The 16,395-nt window shown below is 50.3% G+C and overlaps 1 protein-coding gene across 2 annotated transcripts; it reads right to left on the bottom strand.

Moving 5' to 3' along the window:
• Positions 1-1,266: 1,266 nt before the first annotated feature.
• On the bottom strand, positions 1,267-16,118 carry NFIL3 (nuclear factor, interleukin 3 regulated). Of its 2 annotated transcripts, none has more exons than XM_038527300.1 (2): positions 16,048-16,118; positions 1,267-3,108 (listed from the first exon to the last, which is right to left on the bottom strand). In XM_038527300.1, the coding sequence occupies exon 2, from the start codon at positions 2,953-2,955 to the stop codon at positions 1,567-1,569; it is 1,389 nt and encodes a 462-aa protein (XP_038383228.1). In that variant the 5' UTR covers positions 2,956-3,108; positions 16,048-16,118; the 3' UTR covers positions 1,267-1,566. The 2 variants fall into 2 exon arrangements, with proteins under 2 accessions (XP_038383228.1, XP_038383227.1); XM_038527299.1 differs by lacking the exon at positions 16,048-16,118 and adding an exon at positions 15,280-15,337.
• Between the last annotated feature and the right edge of the window lie 277 nt (positions 16,119-16,395).

Genomic DNA, 16,395 nt, shown 5'->3' with positions numbered 1-16,395 from the left:
CCAAGGGCTGAGAAGAACCACATTTCTCTAAGAGCCAGGAGATTTCAGAGAGAAAACAAGTCACTGTGGCCAAAAGGACAGAGTGGATACCGTGCACACGCACTATTAGCACCTTTAGTTCCAAGAGCCACTTTTAAAAATATAGAGGAGTGAGTTTTTACTCAGAAACTAGTCTGCCAAAGAGACTGCAGCCCCATAAATGGCATGTCTGGGGTGGCACCATGACACACGGTCAGCAAACCAGGTGAGGGCTGAGTCACTCTGTACACCCCCTGGGAGCCCCGAGTCCCTGCACTCCCCGCAGAACAGCAAGGAGGTCAATGTGGGAAGAGTTGGACCTGGAGACAGCTTCCATGAGGACCACAGCCCTGGAGAAGCCTGGCCTTGACCAGCTTGTGCCCACCCCTCCCACCGCACCCAGAAGACCCAAACTGCTGACCCCACTGCCTTCGACAGGCGACTGCAGATCCTATTCAAATCATCAGTAACCGTCTCACCATCAATCGACTCAGAATGACGTTTTCTCCCGGGCATCTACGTTATAGTTTCTACTACGGAGCTACTATTTATAGTCATCACTGGCAAACTGGAAAAAATAAAACAAGTCATTATGTATCCTCAGACTCTACGTGTTGGACTGGGATAGCCGATGTGTTCTGTGAAATTTTGGAAACGAAGTAAAAATGGAATTTCACTAGCTTAATTCCCTAGACTATTGCAGTCGAGAACTGTTAAGATTTAGAATAACATAAAAGTGACTTCATCCTTAGTCTTTAGACACTCTTAAAAGAACTTCTAATTAATAAAGTGGGTCAGTGACTCAACTATCCACATGAGTGTGTCATACTCAAAAAAAAAAAAAAAAAAAAAAAAAAAGACCCATGAGGGGCTGATGCCAGACAACTTGGATTTTTCTACTCAAAACAACAACAACAAAAAACACGGAAAACTTAAGCCTAATGAAAAATAGATAATGGGAAGTAATTTAGTAAATTAGTCTCAAATGTAAGAGAAGTCATTGTTATTTCCTTGCCCTCCCTCTTCTGGAAAGTTTCCAAACTTATTATTGCCCAGGGCCAAACCAGAAGAAAAACAAATTATGTGCTGAACTTCCATTTCGGTTTTGCCATAATTCAGGGAAGAAAAGTCCCCCAAGTGAGTAAAATATGGAATATTTTAATGTCCACTTCGGGAACTTAAATTGTTTTTTTTTTTTTCCCCTCTCTCTCTCTCTCTTCTATGAAATCAAGTGCAAGGAAGCAGAAGTTCTGTGTTTGTCACCAATCCTTTATTGAAACTGGTAACCGACACGCTTTATAATAGAACAACAAAAATAATGTTCAATATATACAGCCTTTGCATGGACTATCTGACTATACACAAGGCAGAGTGATAACACGATCTAACTTCCATAATCATTTGTGCACAAAAAGACACCCAGCAGACATGTGGACATTACAGTGGAATGACATCACGGTCCAGTGAAAATTCAGCCTAATACAAAAAACGAACTCGTCTATCGCAAATGACAGCTCTCTCAACGCCCAGAGCTTCTCAGTAGTTAATTCACCCGGAGTCCGAAGCAGAGATTTGGTGTGTGGCTATGAGTCTCTTCAGTGAGACCACCTCTGTGGATAAGTTTGCTATGCCCTGCTTCAGAAACAAATTCTCCGGGTCAGACACTTTGTAGCCACTGTCTTGCATTTCCACAACTCCCGTTTTGAAGCTGTTCTGGGTTTTGCCATGAAGTTCTTTTTGGTGCCAGTGTTCTGATTTGAGAGACCAATCTTGAATGTTGGTCACCTGCACTGAGAAAGGGGTGAGGGAAGAATGTACCATCCCGGGGCCCGGGTGCTTCTCGAGTTCGAAATGTCTCTTAGGCGCCCCGTCGACAGGCGAGGACGGTTTCTGCGTGGCGTCGAACTCGTGGTCGAAGGCCTCCACCTTGATCTGCATGGCTTTGGCTTTTATGCGAAGCTTGTGCGGCAAGGCCGAGGAGTTCGCTTCTGGAACCTTAACCACGGTGGCGTGGACGCGCTGAAGCTCCACGGGCGAGTGGATGGGGCCCTTGGGCACCTGCTGCTCGTCCTCGCCGTCCGAGGACTTGCCCACGGCACCGTCGTCCGTCTCCGAGGTCCGGGGGGAGTTGCTGGAGGAGCGGGCCACCTGCAGCAGAGGGGGAGAGTGCGAGTAGCCGGGGAAGGCGGTCCCCATGAGGTTCTGGTACACGGAGGCCCGGTAGGCGCCCCGCTCGTCGCCAGGCTCCCTCGCGTAGCTCTCCAGTTCCACCGGCTCCTGCTTGATGGCCTGGAACTTGCCCTCGGGGCTCCCGCAGCCACCCCGCGCTGCCCCGTCCTGAGAATGTTCCAGCGAGGACACTTCGGAGACGTCAGACAGGGAGGCCTGCGGGGAGTGCTTGATGACCGAAATGCAGCCGCTTGTCACCATCGAGGGCTCATGCTCATCCACGAAGGGGCTGGCGCTGGCTTTGGACGCCTGGTAGTCTTGGAAGTACACGGCCGTGGAGTGACTGAGTTTCTGAATCTCTTGGGTGTAGGCCGTAGAGCTAATTAAACCAAACTTTAATTTTAGGGACAGCAGCTCGGCTTTCAGAGTAGCATTTTCTTCTCCCAAGGCGATCAGCTTGTTCTCCAAAACCAGGTCATTCAGCCGACGCTTCTCCCGGGACCTCTTGGCAGCTTCGTTATTTTTCCGCCTCTTTTCCCAATACATGGCATCCTTCTTCTCGTCGGGAATGAACTCCCGTTTCCTCCGACACGCGGAAGACTTGCTTTTCCCCACGCTGCCTTCGTTCAACAGCAGCTCTTCGCCCGCCGTCAGGTCTTCCGAGACCTCGGTGAGCGTGGGGTTGAGCACCATCATCTTGTCCACACCGCTGCCAGCATCCAGGGATGCCTGCTCCTTCTTGATGGTCTGCATTTTCCTCAGCTGCATCAGAATCAGGACGGATGACTCCCCCAGTATTCACAAATGCTTTACAAGCTGCAGCGTGCAAGCCATCAACACGCGCCCTCCCGTCCTGCGGTCCGGAACAAAGCTCTCCGGCTCCTCTCACTGAAGGGAGTAGGGGTCGTCCTCCTAGGTTCCCTGCAATACAGGAAAAGAACGTTATCCACCGGCCAAATACCTATTGCCAACTATGCACCAGGAGTGACGCGAAGCACACTGGCACACAGGTCTGCACAAGATGCAGGCCTTTCCTTCAAAGAGGCTGCCATCTGGAAAAGGAGATGGGGCCCACATGCCTATGCTGTCAGGCGGAGAGGACAGCTCTCCAGCGAGACCCTCAGCAGAGTGCTGCATGGCCCAGGGCAGTGGCAGCAAAAACGCAGGTGCCCAGGGAGAAACAAGAGGAAGGCTGTTCCAGGAGCAGAAATGGGGGAGGAGGGCATGAGGAGACGGGACCTCCCAGGAAGGAAATGATGGATTGCCTCTGGGTGGTTAAGTTTTTATTTCTTTTTAAAAGATTTTATTTATTCATGAGAGACACAGAGAGAGGCAGAGACACAGGCAGAGGGAGAAGCAGGCTCCCTGCGGAGAGCCCCATATGGACTCGATCCCAGGACTCTGGGATCACGCCCTGAGCCAAAGGCTCATCCACTGAGCCACCCAGGAGTCCCTGGTTGGTTAAGTTTTTAAATGGCACTTGCATATTGCGGTGCTTCTGAATAATCTTAGACGAATTTACATCACTACGAAGCAAACAAGCTCACCCCTTCCAAGGAACTTCCCCAGGTAAACGCTCACACCCGAGCACAAATTCTCAAGTACGTGGAATAGAGTATCACTGGTGCTAAATCTGTTATTTTCACCAAAAATGAAAATAAAAGCCACACCAATGACTTGAGTTGTAGTTGTCTGGATTGACCCTTGCATGGCCACGAACCTGTCCATCACACCCCCAACCACATTCTGGCAGGTGGCCCAGCACACCTGGACGAATGAGACTCCCCTCAATAAAGCTGTCTCTTCTGACGCATCATTCTTTTTTCTGGTTCCTTCAAATTGATTTCTCCAACATCTACTTAAGATTGAAGCACCTAACATGCTTTTCTTTCTTTCTTTTTCCTTTTCTTTTTTCTTTCTTTCTTTCTTTCTTTCTTTCTTTCTTTCTTTCTTTCTTTCTTTCTTTCTTCTTTCTTTCTTTCTTTTTTTTTTTTTTTTTTTTTTTGTCCTGAAAAATCTGCCTCAATAGATTTCATTTATACAGCAGTTTGGGACTAAAATAGTTACTACTACTACTACTAATAATAATAATTACATAAAATAAACAGTTACTATTCAAAGGGACTTTTTTAAATTTCTTTTTTTTTTTAGGTACAGTGCATTCTTGAAACAAAATTATTTTAAACCGAGAGAATGTAATTATGGAAAGAATTTCTTTCCATTTTACTAATTAGTCTCAAACAAAATATTTTTAAAAAATCCTCTAAAATAGAACCAACAGCTAGCTTCCTTTTTCACCGATGAGATATTTATAATCTGAATTTGGCTTGACAGGAGGTAATAAACCCATATTAGATTCCAATGACAATCTTTGTGTGGTGGTTTTGGGATCCAACTGTATTTCTAGACAGGGTTTCTCTGCCTGATTTCCCAGTAGGTAATACTTTCCTACAGGAGACCCCGTTCCTTCACTGCTATTTGCATATGGTACTCTCTCCTGCCACATTAAAAAGATTTAATGTTTTTGTTTTACGTCACTCCCTTTCTTGTGCATAGTTTTGTAATGACTAATGAAATGAAGTTTAATTTTATCATCTGGAAAAGCCTGCCAGCTTCTTGCGCCTTTTCCAGAAAGAACAGAAGAAATGATGTAATAATTTCAGGATCATAAAGAATAAGGTTTAATGCCACATTTTTGTCCATCAAGCTGGGCCAACAGGGAAACAGTCAGTTGCAATGTAGCGAACCCCACGATTAATAATAACCAAGACTCTGCTTATTTTTGATAACACAGCGCTGAGGCAAGGAGTCTGCATGGCAGGCAGCGATGATGGTGTCAAAAGATCTTCCTAGTGATGACTTAGCGCAACAACACTGCTTTCTATAGTTCTACTCAGGTTCCGTCTTCTGACGTGAAAACCCATTCTTCCTCTACATGTTCATCAGGCTCTTCCCTATTACTGAAGATTTCTGTTCCCCAGCTCGGTCAAGTCCCCACCACTAAAGTTAACTGAGTGCTGAGGCAAAGCCAAACTTCCAGCAGCAGATGGGACAACTGCACTGATCTTTTCTGGAGATCTTTTGATCTTTTTTGATCTTTTTTTGCACCTATTCTTCAAACCTCCACTGGATCCTCGGGCACTACTGTTCTTTTTTTAAACATCATATAGTTCCTTGAACACTATCATTCTGGATATATTTTCCACTGGAGACTCACTCTCTCCCCTGCATTTTAAAATGTATCCCTTCCTGGGACACCTGGGTGGCTCCGTGGTTGAGCGTCTGCCTTCAGCTCAGGGTGTGATTCCGGGGTCCTGGGATTGCGTCCCGCATTCGGCTCCCCGCAGGAAGCCTGCTTCCCCCTCTGCCTATGTCTTTGCCTTTCTCTCTGTGTCTCTCATGAGTAAAGAAATAAAAAAATCTTAAAAAAAAAAAAACCCTCTTTTTAAAAAAAATTCACATTCCTTCTACATCTGCTTCCCCAGTGAGTCTTCCCAGTTAATGCTTTTGAAATGCCCCGCCATTCTGCCTTCGTTACTCTTCCTAAACTTTTGCTCATTTCATATTTCTTACCCATTTTCATCATTTCAAATCTACCAAGGGGGTTGGGCCTTTGCAGCCTCCTGTCCAAAGGCTGCATGTGCCAGGAGCCGGGGAGAGCGGGGCAGGCAACCCTCACCACACCGCATTAAGGACACCACCCCATGTCCACTTACTAAAAGTATCCCCCTTGGCTTAGCACCTCTTTGACCCCTCTCTTCTTGCCGTCTAAGCACTCTGTGTCCACTCTGTCATCTCTAGAACTTCGTCAGTACGTCCAAAACCTACAAGAATTGTTTGTTCCTTTTAATCATTTTGCTGTGTGAATTTTACTACATGTATTAGAATCTGGGACTCTTCCTTCATCTGCAAATATTAATTGTCTCTCTGACTCATCGGCAAATCACTACACCTACTATCTCAGAGGATCTTCTGTAATATTTTTTATCAAATAATCTTGCAGCGTTGGAAAAAAGTTTATCATGCGCTTGAGATCATGCAGAGAGAGGTGCCGATTTTCTACACCGTATCTTTCTACAGGTTTGTTTCCTATGACCAACTAGTCTGCAGTTGTTTTCAGGGTGCAAAGTATTGTCTCTTGTGTCTGAGCAACAAACTGAACAGAGAGGTGTCCAATATTGGATTGACAGTCCCTCCTTTGCCTCAGCTAAGAGAGTTTTGTAAATGAAACACTTTCTGATAGTATTTTTTAAGCCGAATATTATCATGCAAATTCTAAGCAAGACATTTGAAATGCTTGTTAACAGAGAGCTGCTCTCATTCATGAATTGATTTGTTCAACACATACGGAGCGCCTACTGTGGACCAGGCACAGAGCCAGATGTGGGGGCGGGGGGGAAACCAAACCCAAGAGTCAAGGAGCTCCTAGTCTTCTGCAGGAGGCAGAGTGAAGAACCAGGGCCAAGGGAGGCACGCACAACAGGGGGCGCCCTCTACATGGGGACCTCGTGCACACGGCACATCCTCCCCAGCCCCACTGCTTGTTTGTGGGGGTGGTGACAACAACACAAGCAATCCTAACAGGTGCCATTAACTGAACGCTTACTACACAGGAGACACCGGGAGCCCAGCCTCTCATGGGCTTGTTCCCCTCACCGTACTGGTTTTCAAAACAGAAAAGGCTCAGAGAAGTTCAGTGCCCGGCCCAGTGCCGCACAGCTGGTCAAGCAGCAGAGCTCAGACCTCAACCCACATCCTAGTCCCATTCCCCTACCAGGACCCAGTCCGACACCTGCACGGGGTTGTTCTGGTGCGCGTCCAGTTCCGTTTCTGGATCACCCACATTTCTGAGTAATACGCACCAGCTTACTAACGTACTTTGGGACACGAGTAGATGCTGCCAGAACTTCCTTAAGACGACAAAGGTGCCACCTGGAGCTTCTCTCCAGCCTCTCTGGAGTTGTTTGGTCGATACTCCTGAGAGTATCTAATGAGCTGAGAAAACTTTCCGAAGGTTCATCTCTGCTAAAATTTTAATCTCCTGGCAATTGTATATGCTAAAATAGGAGAAAAGAAAAACTGTAGCCAGGGGCGTTGTCACCTCTGATTTTCTTGTACAAAACCAAAATGTGCCCATTTTCAACATGGAGGGGAGGAGGGTAGTTGAGACACAGAGAGACTGAGTGACTTTCCCAAGATCACACAGCACTGGAGGGCAGAGGTGGGCCTTAGAATCTATCTGCCTCTCAACAGGAACTTACAGGGAGTGCTAAGGTGGTTTATGAGCCGTCTAACGCATCGACGTTTATGCTCAACTAGTGACTTTATTTCAAACTCCAGTGTTCTCCCTTGGGATTGATGCCCATGTTACCTCTGTGTCATGCAGGCGGGTCACCACCAGCACTGTGCTGCAGGCACCCCTTCGATTTCCTTTTTCGAGTAACTGTTACTTAACTGCCAGTTCTGTGACGATGGCCGGTTCGGCGCGTCCAGCCTCATCAGCACACCCATTAGATAATAGGGCTTGCTTCACGAGGACACGAATAAAAAGAGAAACCGAAGAGCAGGAGGCAGGGCCTTCCAGCCGGTGGCCTCCCATCCGTCCTGCGGGCCTGCCGTCTCTAATGAACGCTGCTTCCTAGCCTACCATGCTATTTCCACAGGCGGGAGTTGTGTTTTGCAAACTCCGAGCTGTATGTAATGTCTGTTGCCATCAGATGACCTAAGCACCGTCTTTAATTAAGATCAAAATTTGGTTCAAAAAAAAAAAAAAAATTTGGTTCAAAAAAATTCTCCAAAAGAGTAAAAGTTCACAACATGAAGTGTCCACCAAATTTTCCCTCGAGGAGCGACGTCATTGCTGACGCTTACACAGACGGCCCTTCACCTGCCCCAGAGCCTCTTTCGCAAGAACCATGGATGGCAATTCAAACTTTTATGAAACGAGAAGGCTTTTGTTTCAAGCCTCTAAAATCCTTCCCATAGTTTACACATTATTCTACTATGAGAAAAGTTTGTTATTAATGCTCTCTTGAAAGGGGAAGTCTTACTGCAAATAGATGTATCACATATTTTGATTTAAAAATTCTGTCTATACAAAATGAAATACTATCTGATATACGCTATTTTTAGAAGCGCCTTTTTATAAATAGAACTATCTCATTGTCCTCCACTTGCTGGATGTGCCATTTATTCCCTCAGAGGCATAGTATAGATACCATTAAAGAAAAAAAAATTTTTTTACGTGAAATTGTAAGCTATCTCTCCACGAAGCAGACAGCTACTTGTTTTCGAGATAACGTGTGACTTCGGTGAAAAGTTAATAAATAAAGTTCATCAATTCACAGCTCCTTAAGCTATTAAAACTAGCAAAATGTTAACCTACGCTTCTTGTGGTAGATTAACAGTCGATGACATAACTGTTTCAACAGAATGCTTTTACTTCTTTTCATGGATAGGAATAAAATACAATACTTAAAAGCAGAGATAAAACAGGGAAAGGATACACATGTGCAGTCTAGGGGGGAGTGGGGAGTGAAAAAAACTTGGAGTATTGAAGTTGCAAGGGAGATTTCTAATCAGGCTGAAAAATAAAAGGCTTTTATTTTTTAAAGTCATCTCTACACCCAACGTGGGGCTTGAACTCATGACCCCAAGATCAAGAGTCGCATGCTCTATGGGCTGAGCCAGCCAGGCATTCCAATGGCTTTTTAAATTAATGTTAAATTTTAACATTGTTAGGCCTCTCTAATTGGCATTGAAGTGCCTCCCGTTCAATAATATGAACCCTAGTGCTAGAGAGAAATGTGTATGCGATCTAGATACGAACACAAAGTGACGCTCACGCTTTGCCAAAATCTGTCCTATCATAGAAATGAATTAACCTACTTTTCCTATTTGGGCACGTTTGTAAATAAATGTGTTAAAACCCGATGAGAGTTTATGCTATGTGAAAATATTTCGAGTTTCTTGCTCTCTCATCCTCCACGAAGGGCCACTTAAAAATAAGACTGAACCTTAACAAATAGGATAACGCTGCATTTTATGATGGCACTGACATAACTTAAGGAATTGAAGTACAGAGCAGTACAGCTTGACACTCTTTTATACAAGAGGCCAGTGTCTGCAACCTACAGCACACAATGGAAATACTCCGAAGACCATGCGGGAAGCGCATAGATGCTAACTCACACAAAGACTGCATGACTGCAGAATCAAAGACAAAACACACCCTCGCTGAAGGGGGACAGGGATGGGGTGGGTGTGGAATAACAGTAAAGCATTTTTTTTTAAAGATTTTCATTTATTTATTCATTCATGAGAGACAGAGACAGAGAGAGAGAGAGAGAGGCAGAGACACTGGCAGAGGGAGAAGCAGGCTCCATGCAGGGAGTCCAACATGGGACTCAATCCCAGGACTCCAGGATCACGCCCTGGGCTGAGAGCGGTGCTAAACCACTGAGCCACCAGGACTGCCAGTATTTTTAAAATGCCAGCATTTTTAAAAAGCTGCAGTCACTACAAAATGGGGACCGCTGTTTTCCTTGAAACCTCGGAAGACAGTGGATCAGAGTGACAACTAATCTGAAATCCTAAGAGACACCAACAAGTCACCAAGTAACTCTGTTACAGGAAATTCTGCCAAGGGTTTGCACCAGCAGAGCGCACCCTGAGGAATGGTGGCAGGAACAGTGTAGGTGCAGGGCTGGGGGTGAAGGGGACGGGGAGGGCAGGGCACAGAAAGTTCTTGAATATTTGCAAGTACACTGAAGAACCTCTCCAGTCCTCCTCAGCTTGACTTTTTGTATTTCTAATTTTTAATTTCACTTTCTTGCTCAGCGAGCAGCTGATTACAAATGTCATTTACTCTACTATGGGCCTTATGAATAGGATGGGTTTTGGGTTTTGGTTTTTTTTTTCTGTTTTGTTTTCATCTCTACTTGAAGGCTATTGAATTGTCCCCTTAAGATCCTTGGAGAGTTAATTGATAAAAAGACACCATGTTCTGATAACTAAAAGGCTTATAATACAAAGATCATTCTGATTCCAACGAAAATGAGCCCTCAAGCCCAGATTATTACCAATGGCATTTAGAAAATCCCCACTAAACTTTCTTATCATAAAAACAAGCTTAAGTTCTCTAATTAAAACCGTATGAGAAATGGTGTTTTTTTTAAGTTTTTTTTTTTTTTAACTACAGGAAAGTTATTTGCAAAGAAATTTGAGACGTAATTGGGGGTAGCAGTAATACAAATTCATTTTGAAACCAAAAAACTGTTATGTAATGTCTGTGATCAAAGGTCAATGTCTTTCGACATTCTCAATGAGTCCGATCTGGATAAAAATCAACTCAAATACAATTTAGGAAAATAACAGGATATCAAACAATGTGTTAATGCTGTGAAACACTGGCACACCTCACAAAACCCAGAAATGCATATTAAAGGAGCTTCAATTGCATTGTTTCTGTCATATTTTGAATCGAATCCCAAGTGTGCTCTCATTCCCTCAATACAAATTAAAAATAAACAACTCCTCACAGCATCAGTGCCATCTGGATTACAATGGAAAAATGAAGTATGTGTGATTTTAGCTCGGGTAAAAATAAAGCCGAGGCAAGATGACTGGCACCTTTTCCATTCCATGCCGCAATCACATTCACGTCGTGGAGCTGACTCCGGACCAAGGCAAGGTCAACTAGAAATATCCACTCTACGGGTGAGTCAGGCAGTTGCTCAACACGGGAAAGCGCTCTAACAAAGGGTTTTTAATTTTCAGGTGGTTGCATCACACTGATGTTATAATTGCACTTCGCAAAGATAAGCCTTTAACACAGAAAAGGAAATTGTTTCAAAGACTACAGTGAGCTAGCACTCACTCTCTGGGGAAGGAGACGGATGGGGGTGGGGTGGGTGTTACTAGCACAGTGTTCACCCCCCACTTCTCCTTTTCAGGCTGGTGGTCTGGGCTGCTAATCTATCTCTCCATACCTGCACTCCCTCACCTATAAAATAAGGACGGTGATAGAACACAGTGCCAGGCACAAGCAGGGTAAGGAAGGGGCTAAGAAGCACTAGCTCTTAATTTCATTTCTGAAGAATGAGCAGCATCAAGGCAAGGAGGAGGATGAGTTCCAGGGCTTTTGAGCCTCTCACGTTTCTTAGAGAAGTACGGCCCTGTGCCGAAGGTGGAAGGGTCACCCAGCTGAAGCCTCGTGTAATCAAAAGAACTGACCATCAGCAGATTCACGGACCAGGCAGCCCGTACAGGCTCCTCTCTCCGTGGCTCATCTGTGGGGTCTAAGGAGCCTTGGCAGGTCTCGGGCCATGGATGTATCAATGTGGATGGATCAGGCCAAGGAAAACTGGCACAGAGAGGTCAAAGGAACTGGAAAAAGCCAGGCTGTGTGGCACTTGTTACATCATTCTAGCCACCACCGTCTCACCTCTCTGTGTTCCTTCTAACACTTCCCCAAAACATTAACTCAGTGATTTGGGAGGTTCTGCAATACCATCAAGAATTCACTTCAAACTTAAATCACCACTGAACGCCATGGCACACAGTTTTGGGGGTGGGAGGAAGGAATCATTATCAGAACAAAAATGTATCCTGAGAAGGATCTTTCATTATAGGCTTAACTCAAACTTCAGTCCTTACTATTACTGGACAGACATGTAGGCAGAGAAAAATGAAGGTGAATACATTAAAAAAAAAAAATCTGGCTCCTGGTGAATGACATGCAAACGGTTTACTGAACTCCTCACAACTACCCAGCCAGACGGGTCAAATTCTCTCAGTTTACCCTGGACACCAGTGGGGATCACAATAGCTCCTGGGAAAGGACCCAGCCCTTCTGAGCCTGCACTCCTGGCATTGGGCCAAAGCTGGTCCCTAACTACTGACAGTGGCCTGGAGCTGAAGAGAGAAACCGATTTAGGGGCACGGAGGTGGGATGTGACCCCACAGAAACCAGCTCTTCAACAAAGCCGACTGCCGGAGAACACCTGTGATGTCGCCCTGAATGCTGCGAACCAGTTGCTGAGCACACTCTCAGAAGTCTTTATGCCAGGATGAAAGTGCTGTAGCCTTACAGTAGGACGGCGGCGTCTCCGTGGGCGTTTTGATTTTTGTTTTATTTTGAACTCGGGGGATTCAAGTTCTTCCTACCCTAGCCTTTGACCGCATGAAGTAAAGGTCCAAAAAAAAAAAAAAAGAAAAAAAAAAGAAAAAAAGAAAAAGAAAATCCAAAAGAAAAACCAAAAAACAAACAACAAAAAAATACATCCAGTGGACCAGCACACCGTGGAGCTGGAGCCCAGCCGGGGCGCTCCTCTCCATCACCATCACCATCACCATCAATGCCGGAGCGCCCCCACCCCCAACGTCTGCGGTCTGTTGACATTTGGAGGCTTTCTCGGTCCTTCTCACTTCACGAACCCAGAAGCGCCTGGCTCCGAAACAGAACGGAGCCTCCAGGAACAAAGGTGTCCGCGGCGCGCCGCAGCTCACCGGGCCCACGGCGGGAGGCAGGCCGCTGGAGCTGCCCCAGCCCCGCTGCCCCCCGCGCGCCTCGCCCCGGGCGCCCCGCGCTCCTCCCCGGCCCCGCGAACCCCGCGCGCAGCCGCTCCGCCCGGCCCAGTCCCTCTGCGCCCCCCGCGCGGCGCCTCGCCGGGACCCGCCCCCGCCGGGTGGGCGGCGCAGCGGGGCCTCGGCGCTGCCAGGACCCCCTCGCCAGAACAAAGGAATGTGGGGAGGGGGCGAGGACGCGCGCAGGCCGCCGAGCGGCTCCGGCCCGAGCGCAGCCCGGGGCGCTCCCGGGGCCCCGACCCGAGGCCCCCCCTGCGCCGCCCCCCCGGGCCCCTGCCGCCGCCCCCCGGGGGCCCGCGGGCGGGAGGGGCGCGCCCCTGGAGATCGCGATCGGAAGGTGGCGCTACGTGTTCCCCAGCAGGCCCGGGGCTCCCTGCCCAATCTCCAAAGTAGGACGAGGTCTGACACGGGGGTAGGGGGGTGGGGGGTGGAGGGAGCAATATTAGCTTGTTGGAAAGCAACTGCAATTATTTGGGGGAATATAATTTGCTCCAGGGATGAATGTCTATAAAATGACCTCCCTCCCCCACCCCCCCCCAAAAAAAAAACCCCAAGCCCTCCTCTTTATTTAAATGTTACATCAGGAAAAAAAAAAATCTGACATATACACACCGTCATATACATATATTCACACATAATTACATTACCTAAGAGTGCCGGAAGGAATTTAAAAACTCGGCACATTAAATATTCATACATCCTCACAGGGATAGAAAAACTAGGGTATCTAGACAAAAACGCAATCCACTAACCTATATCTGTTTCCCATAAATCATATCTGGTCTGGATGGGGGGAGGAAAAATACCCACGATGTGAAATAAATACTTGTGACCTCATTCCCTGTTGTTATTTACAAAAGCCGAGACCAGAAGATGACACTTGGCCATCCCCTGCTGTTCTCAGGGAACACAGCACTTTTCCTAAAGTGTCCTTTATAGAGATAAATGGGAGTCAGCATCCAGCAAATCACCGGGCTCTGCGAAATGCCTTCCTAAAAATACAATCTTATCAAAGGTCTCCGAAGGCGTGGAGTTAAAACTACAGCAAATGGCCTTGAACTTGTATTTGCACAGAGCCCTGGAGAAAACACCAGAAATAGCGCTGCGAGGCCACAATTGTTAAAATGTGATAGGGCTAAATTTAGAAGAACGCACATTTCATTTAGGGCAAGAAGACACACATTCGGCAGCGTGAGCTAACTCAATGCTTTACCCAGTTGTCTACTTTCCTGTTTAAAATATCCCTTAAAAAAAAAAAAAAAGAAAGAAAGAAAGAAAAAGAAACTGTTACAGTGACATTTTAAAGGCTGAGATTGTCCTACTTTCTTTGTAGCAAGATTATAAAATCACGTAATTAGCTCCCGCTTCCTATGCTGACTGCCAGCACATTCGGCAGTTACATAATGCAACATTTCCAGGAAACTATTATGTGATCTGTCTTGTCGTGTCTGAAAAAGCAGGGACAATAAGGTGAGGGAAGGGGCTGGGGGAATGGAGCGCTTGGAAATCGAGAAGGTATAGATAGGGAGGTCAACCACAATGGTTCTCCCCAGGTTTAAAAACAAGAGCTCGGGACACCTCAGGGGCGAGCCCCGGGAGTCCCCAGGATCAGAATCCAAGCCCAGGAATCCTTCACGTTCCGTAGGAGCGTTTTAGAAAAAGATGCATTTTTTTTTAAATGTATTTTATTTTATTTTATTGGGGACCTAGCAGAGATGCAGATGACGATGCGATCGCCGACGCTGCGCGAACATTTCCAAGCCGTGGCACACGTCCGCGCACATCCCCACATCTGCCCGGAACCCTCGCCACCCCTTCGCGGTGGACGGATTATGCAATCGGCGCAAGGACAAATCCCCACAACCTTCCCGGGCGCTGGCAACGCGCGCTGACGACAAGCGCGGTGGAAGACGCCCGTGCACAGACGCAGCCCCCGACACCAACACGCCGCGCGCGCATTCCCCGAGTGCCGTCACGGCTCGCGCTCCCGACGCGGAGACCCAGACTGGCCCACGGACTCGGCCCCCTCCGCTCCCGCGAGCCTCCGCCCCCGCCGCCAGCCCCGCGGAGCGGACGAGGAAGGAGGCAGCGCTGCCCTTCCCGCTCGAGGTGGCTCGGCCTCCCCCGGCGCGCTCCTCCACCAAAACATCAATTTTCCTGAAATCAGGAGACATTATGCAACAGCGGCGGGGGGAGGGCGGGCGGCGGGGGAGCGCGAGCCAGCCCGGACTACGTGCCGGCGCCAGGGCGCTGCAATCAAAGCAGCCACCTTAAGGTGGCGAGTCCCCTCCTGACAAGGCAGCAAAAGTTTATGTAATGAATGCCCCGCGCACACTCGCCGCCGCCGCCCGCCCCGCGCGCAGCCCGCCCCGCGCCCCGCGCCCCGCGCCCCGCGCCCCGCGCCCCGCCGGCCGCGCGCCCCCGGCAGCGGGCGGGGAGCGGGGCGCGGGGCGCGGGGCGCGGGGAGCCGGGCCGGGCCGGGCCGGCGGTGGGCGGAGCGCTTACCGTGTTCCTGCTCTCGGGACGGCGAGCCGGGCGGCGGGAGGGCGGGAGGGCGGGAGGGCGCGCGGGCGGGCCGGGCACCGGGGCCCCGAGCGCGCGGGGCTCGGGCTGGGCCTCCGGGGCGGCGGCGGCGGCGAGGGCGGCGGCGAGGGCGCGGCGCGGGAGGCGGGCGGCGGGCGGCGGGCGGCGGGCGGCGGGCGGCGCGCCGGGTCCGCGGGCGCCGTGGCCGCGCCGGGAGATGTGTGTTAGTAGGTCAGTTCCGAGCGCCGCGCTACGTCGCCGCCCGCCAGCCTCGCCGTGACGGGCGGCCCGGGCCCCAATCGCCGCGCCCGCACCCGCCCCCGGCCCGCCGCCAATGGCCGCGGCCGGCGGGGGCGGGCTCTCCGCGGCCCCGCCCCCGGCCCGCCCCTCCTCCGCCCCCTGCGCTCCCCTCCCCGCCCCCTCCGCTCCCCTCCGCTCCCCTCCCCTCCCCGCCCCTCCCCGCCCCTCCCCACGCCCGCTCCGCCCCCCCTCCGCGCCGCGCCGCCGCCCGCCCGCCAGCCCGCCCGCCTCCCTCCGCGGCCGCCGCCCCGCGCCCCGCGCCCCGCGCCCCGCGCCCCGCGCCCCGCGCCCGGCTCCGGGGGTGCGCAGCGGCCGGGCCCGCGGGCGGGCGGGGGGCGGCGGAGGGGCCCGAGCCCCCGGCCGGCTCTCCCAGCGCCGCCCCCCCCGCGGCCGCCGCGCGCACTCCCGGAGGCGCTTTGTGTGTCCCCGAGCACGCAGCGGCGCGGCTACCTGTTGCCCACCGAGGACCCGGGCGTGGCGCGGACCCCGGCGGGGGCCCCTCCTCCTCGGGGCGGGCGCGGGCAGGCGCGAGGGGGGCGCTGGCGAGCCGCCCGCGGGGGGCGGGGGGGGGAGCGGCTGCGGCCGAGCCCCGCGGGGCTGCGTGGGCGGCGGTGACCAGGCCCTCGCGCGTCTCCCCGGGGAGCGCGGCGGCCCGCGGCGGGCAGAGAACGCGCCGCACACAGACACCGCCCCCTGCACAATTAGGGCGCGGATGACGGAGGCGAGGTGGTTGCGTAAGCCGGCCGGGGCCGAGAGGTGGCCGCCGCGGTGCGCCCGGCCCGAGGCTCCTGCGCGCGC

The sequence above is a fragment of the Canis lupus genome, chromosome 1, assembly GCF_011100685.1.
Source record: "Canis lupus familiaris isolate Mischka breed German Shepherd chromosome 1, alternate assembly UU_Cfam_GSD_1.0, whole genome shotgun sequence".
Classification (NCBI taxonomy): Eukaryota; Metazoa; Chordata; class Mammalia; order Carnivora; family Canidae; genus Canis; species Canis lupus.
The sequence above is the reverse complement of the archived record's forward strand: the minus strand, read 5'-3'. Positions and strand labels throughout refer to the sequence as shown.

Bases quoted from the DNA above. Each gene is read 5' to 3' on its own strand.
- NFIL3 (XM_038527300.1), bottom strand. From the start codon at position 2,955: ATGCAGCTGAGGAAAATGCAGACCATCAAGAAGGAGCAGGCATCCCTG.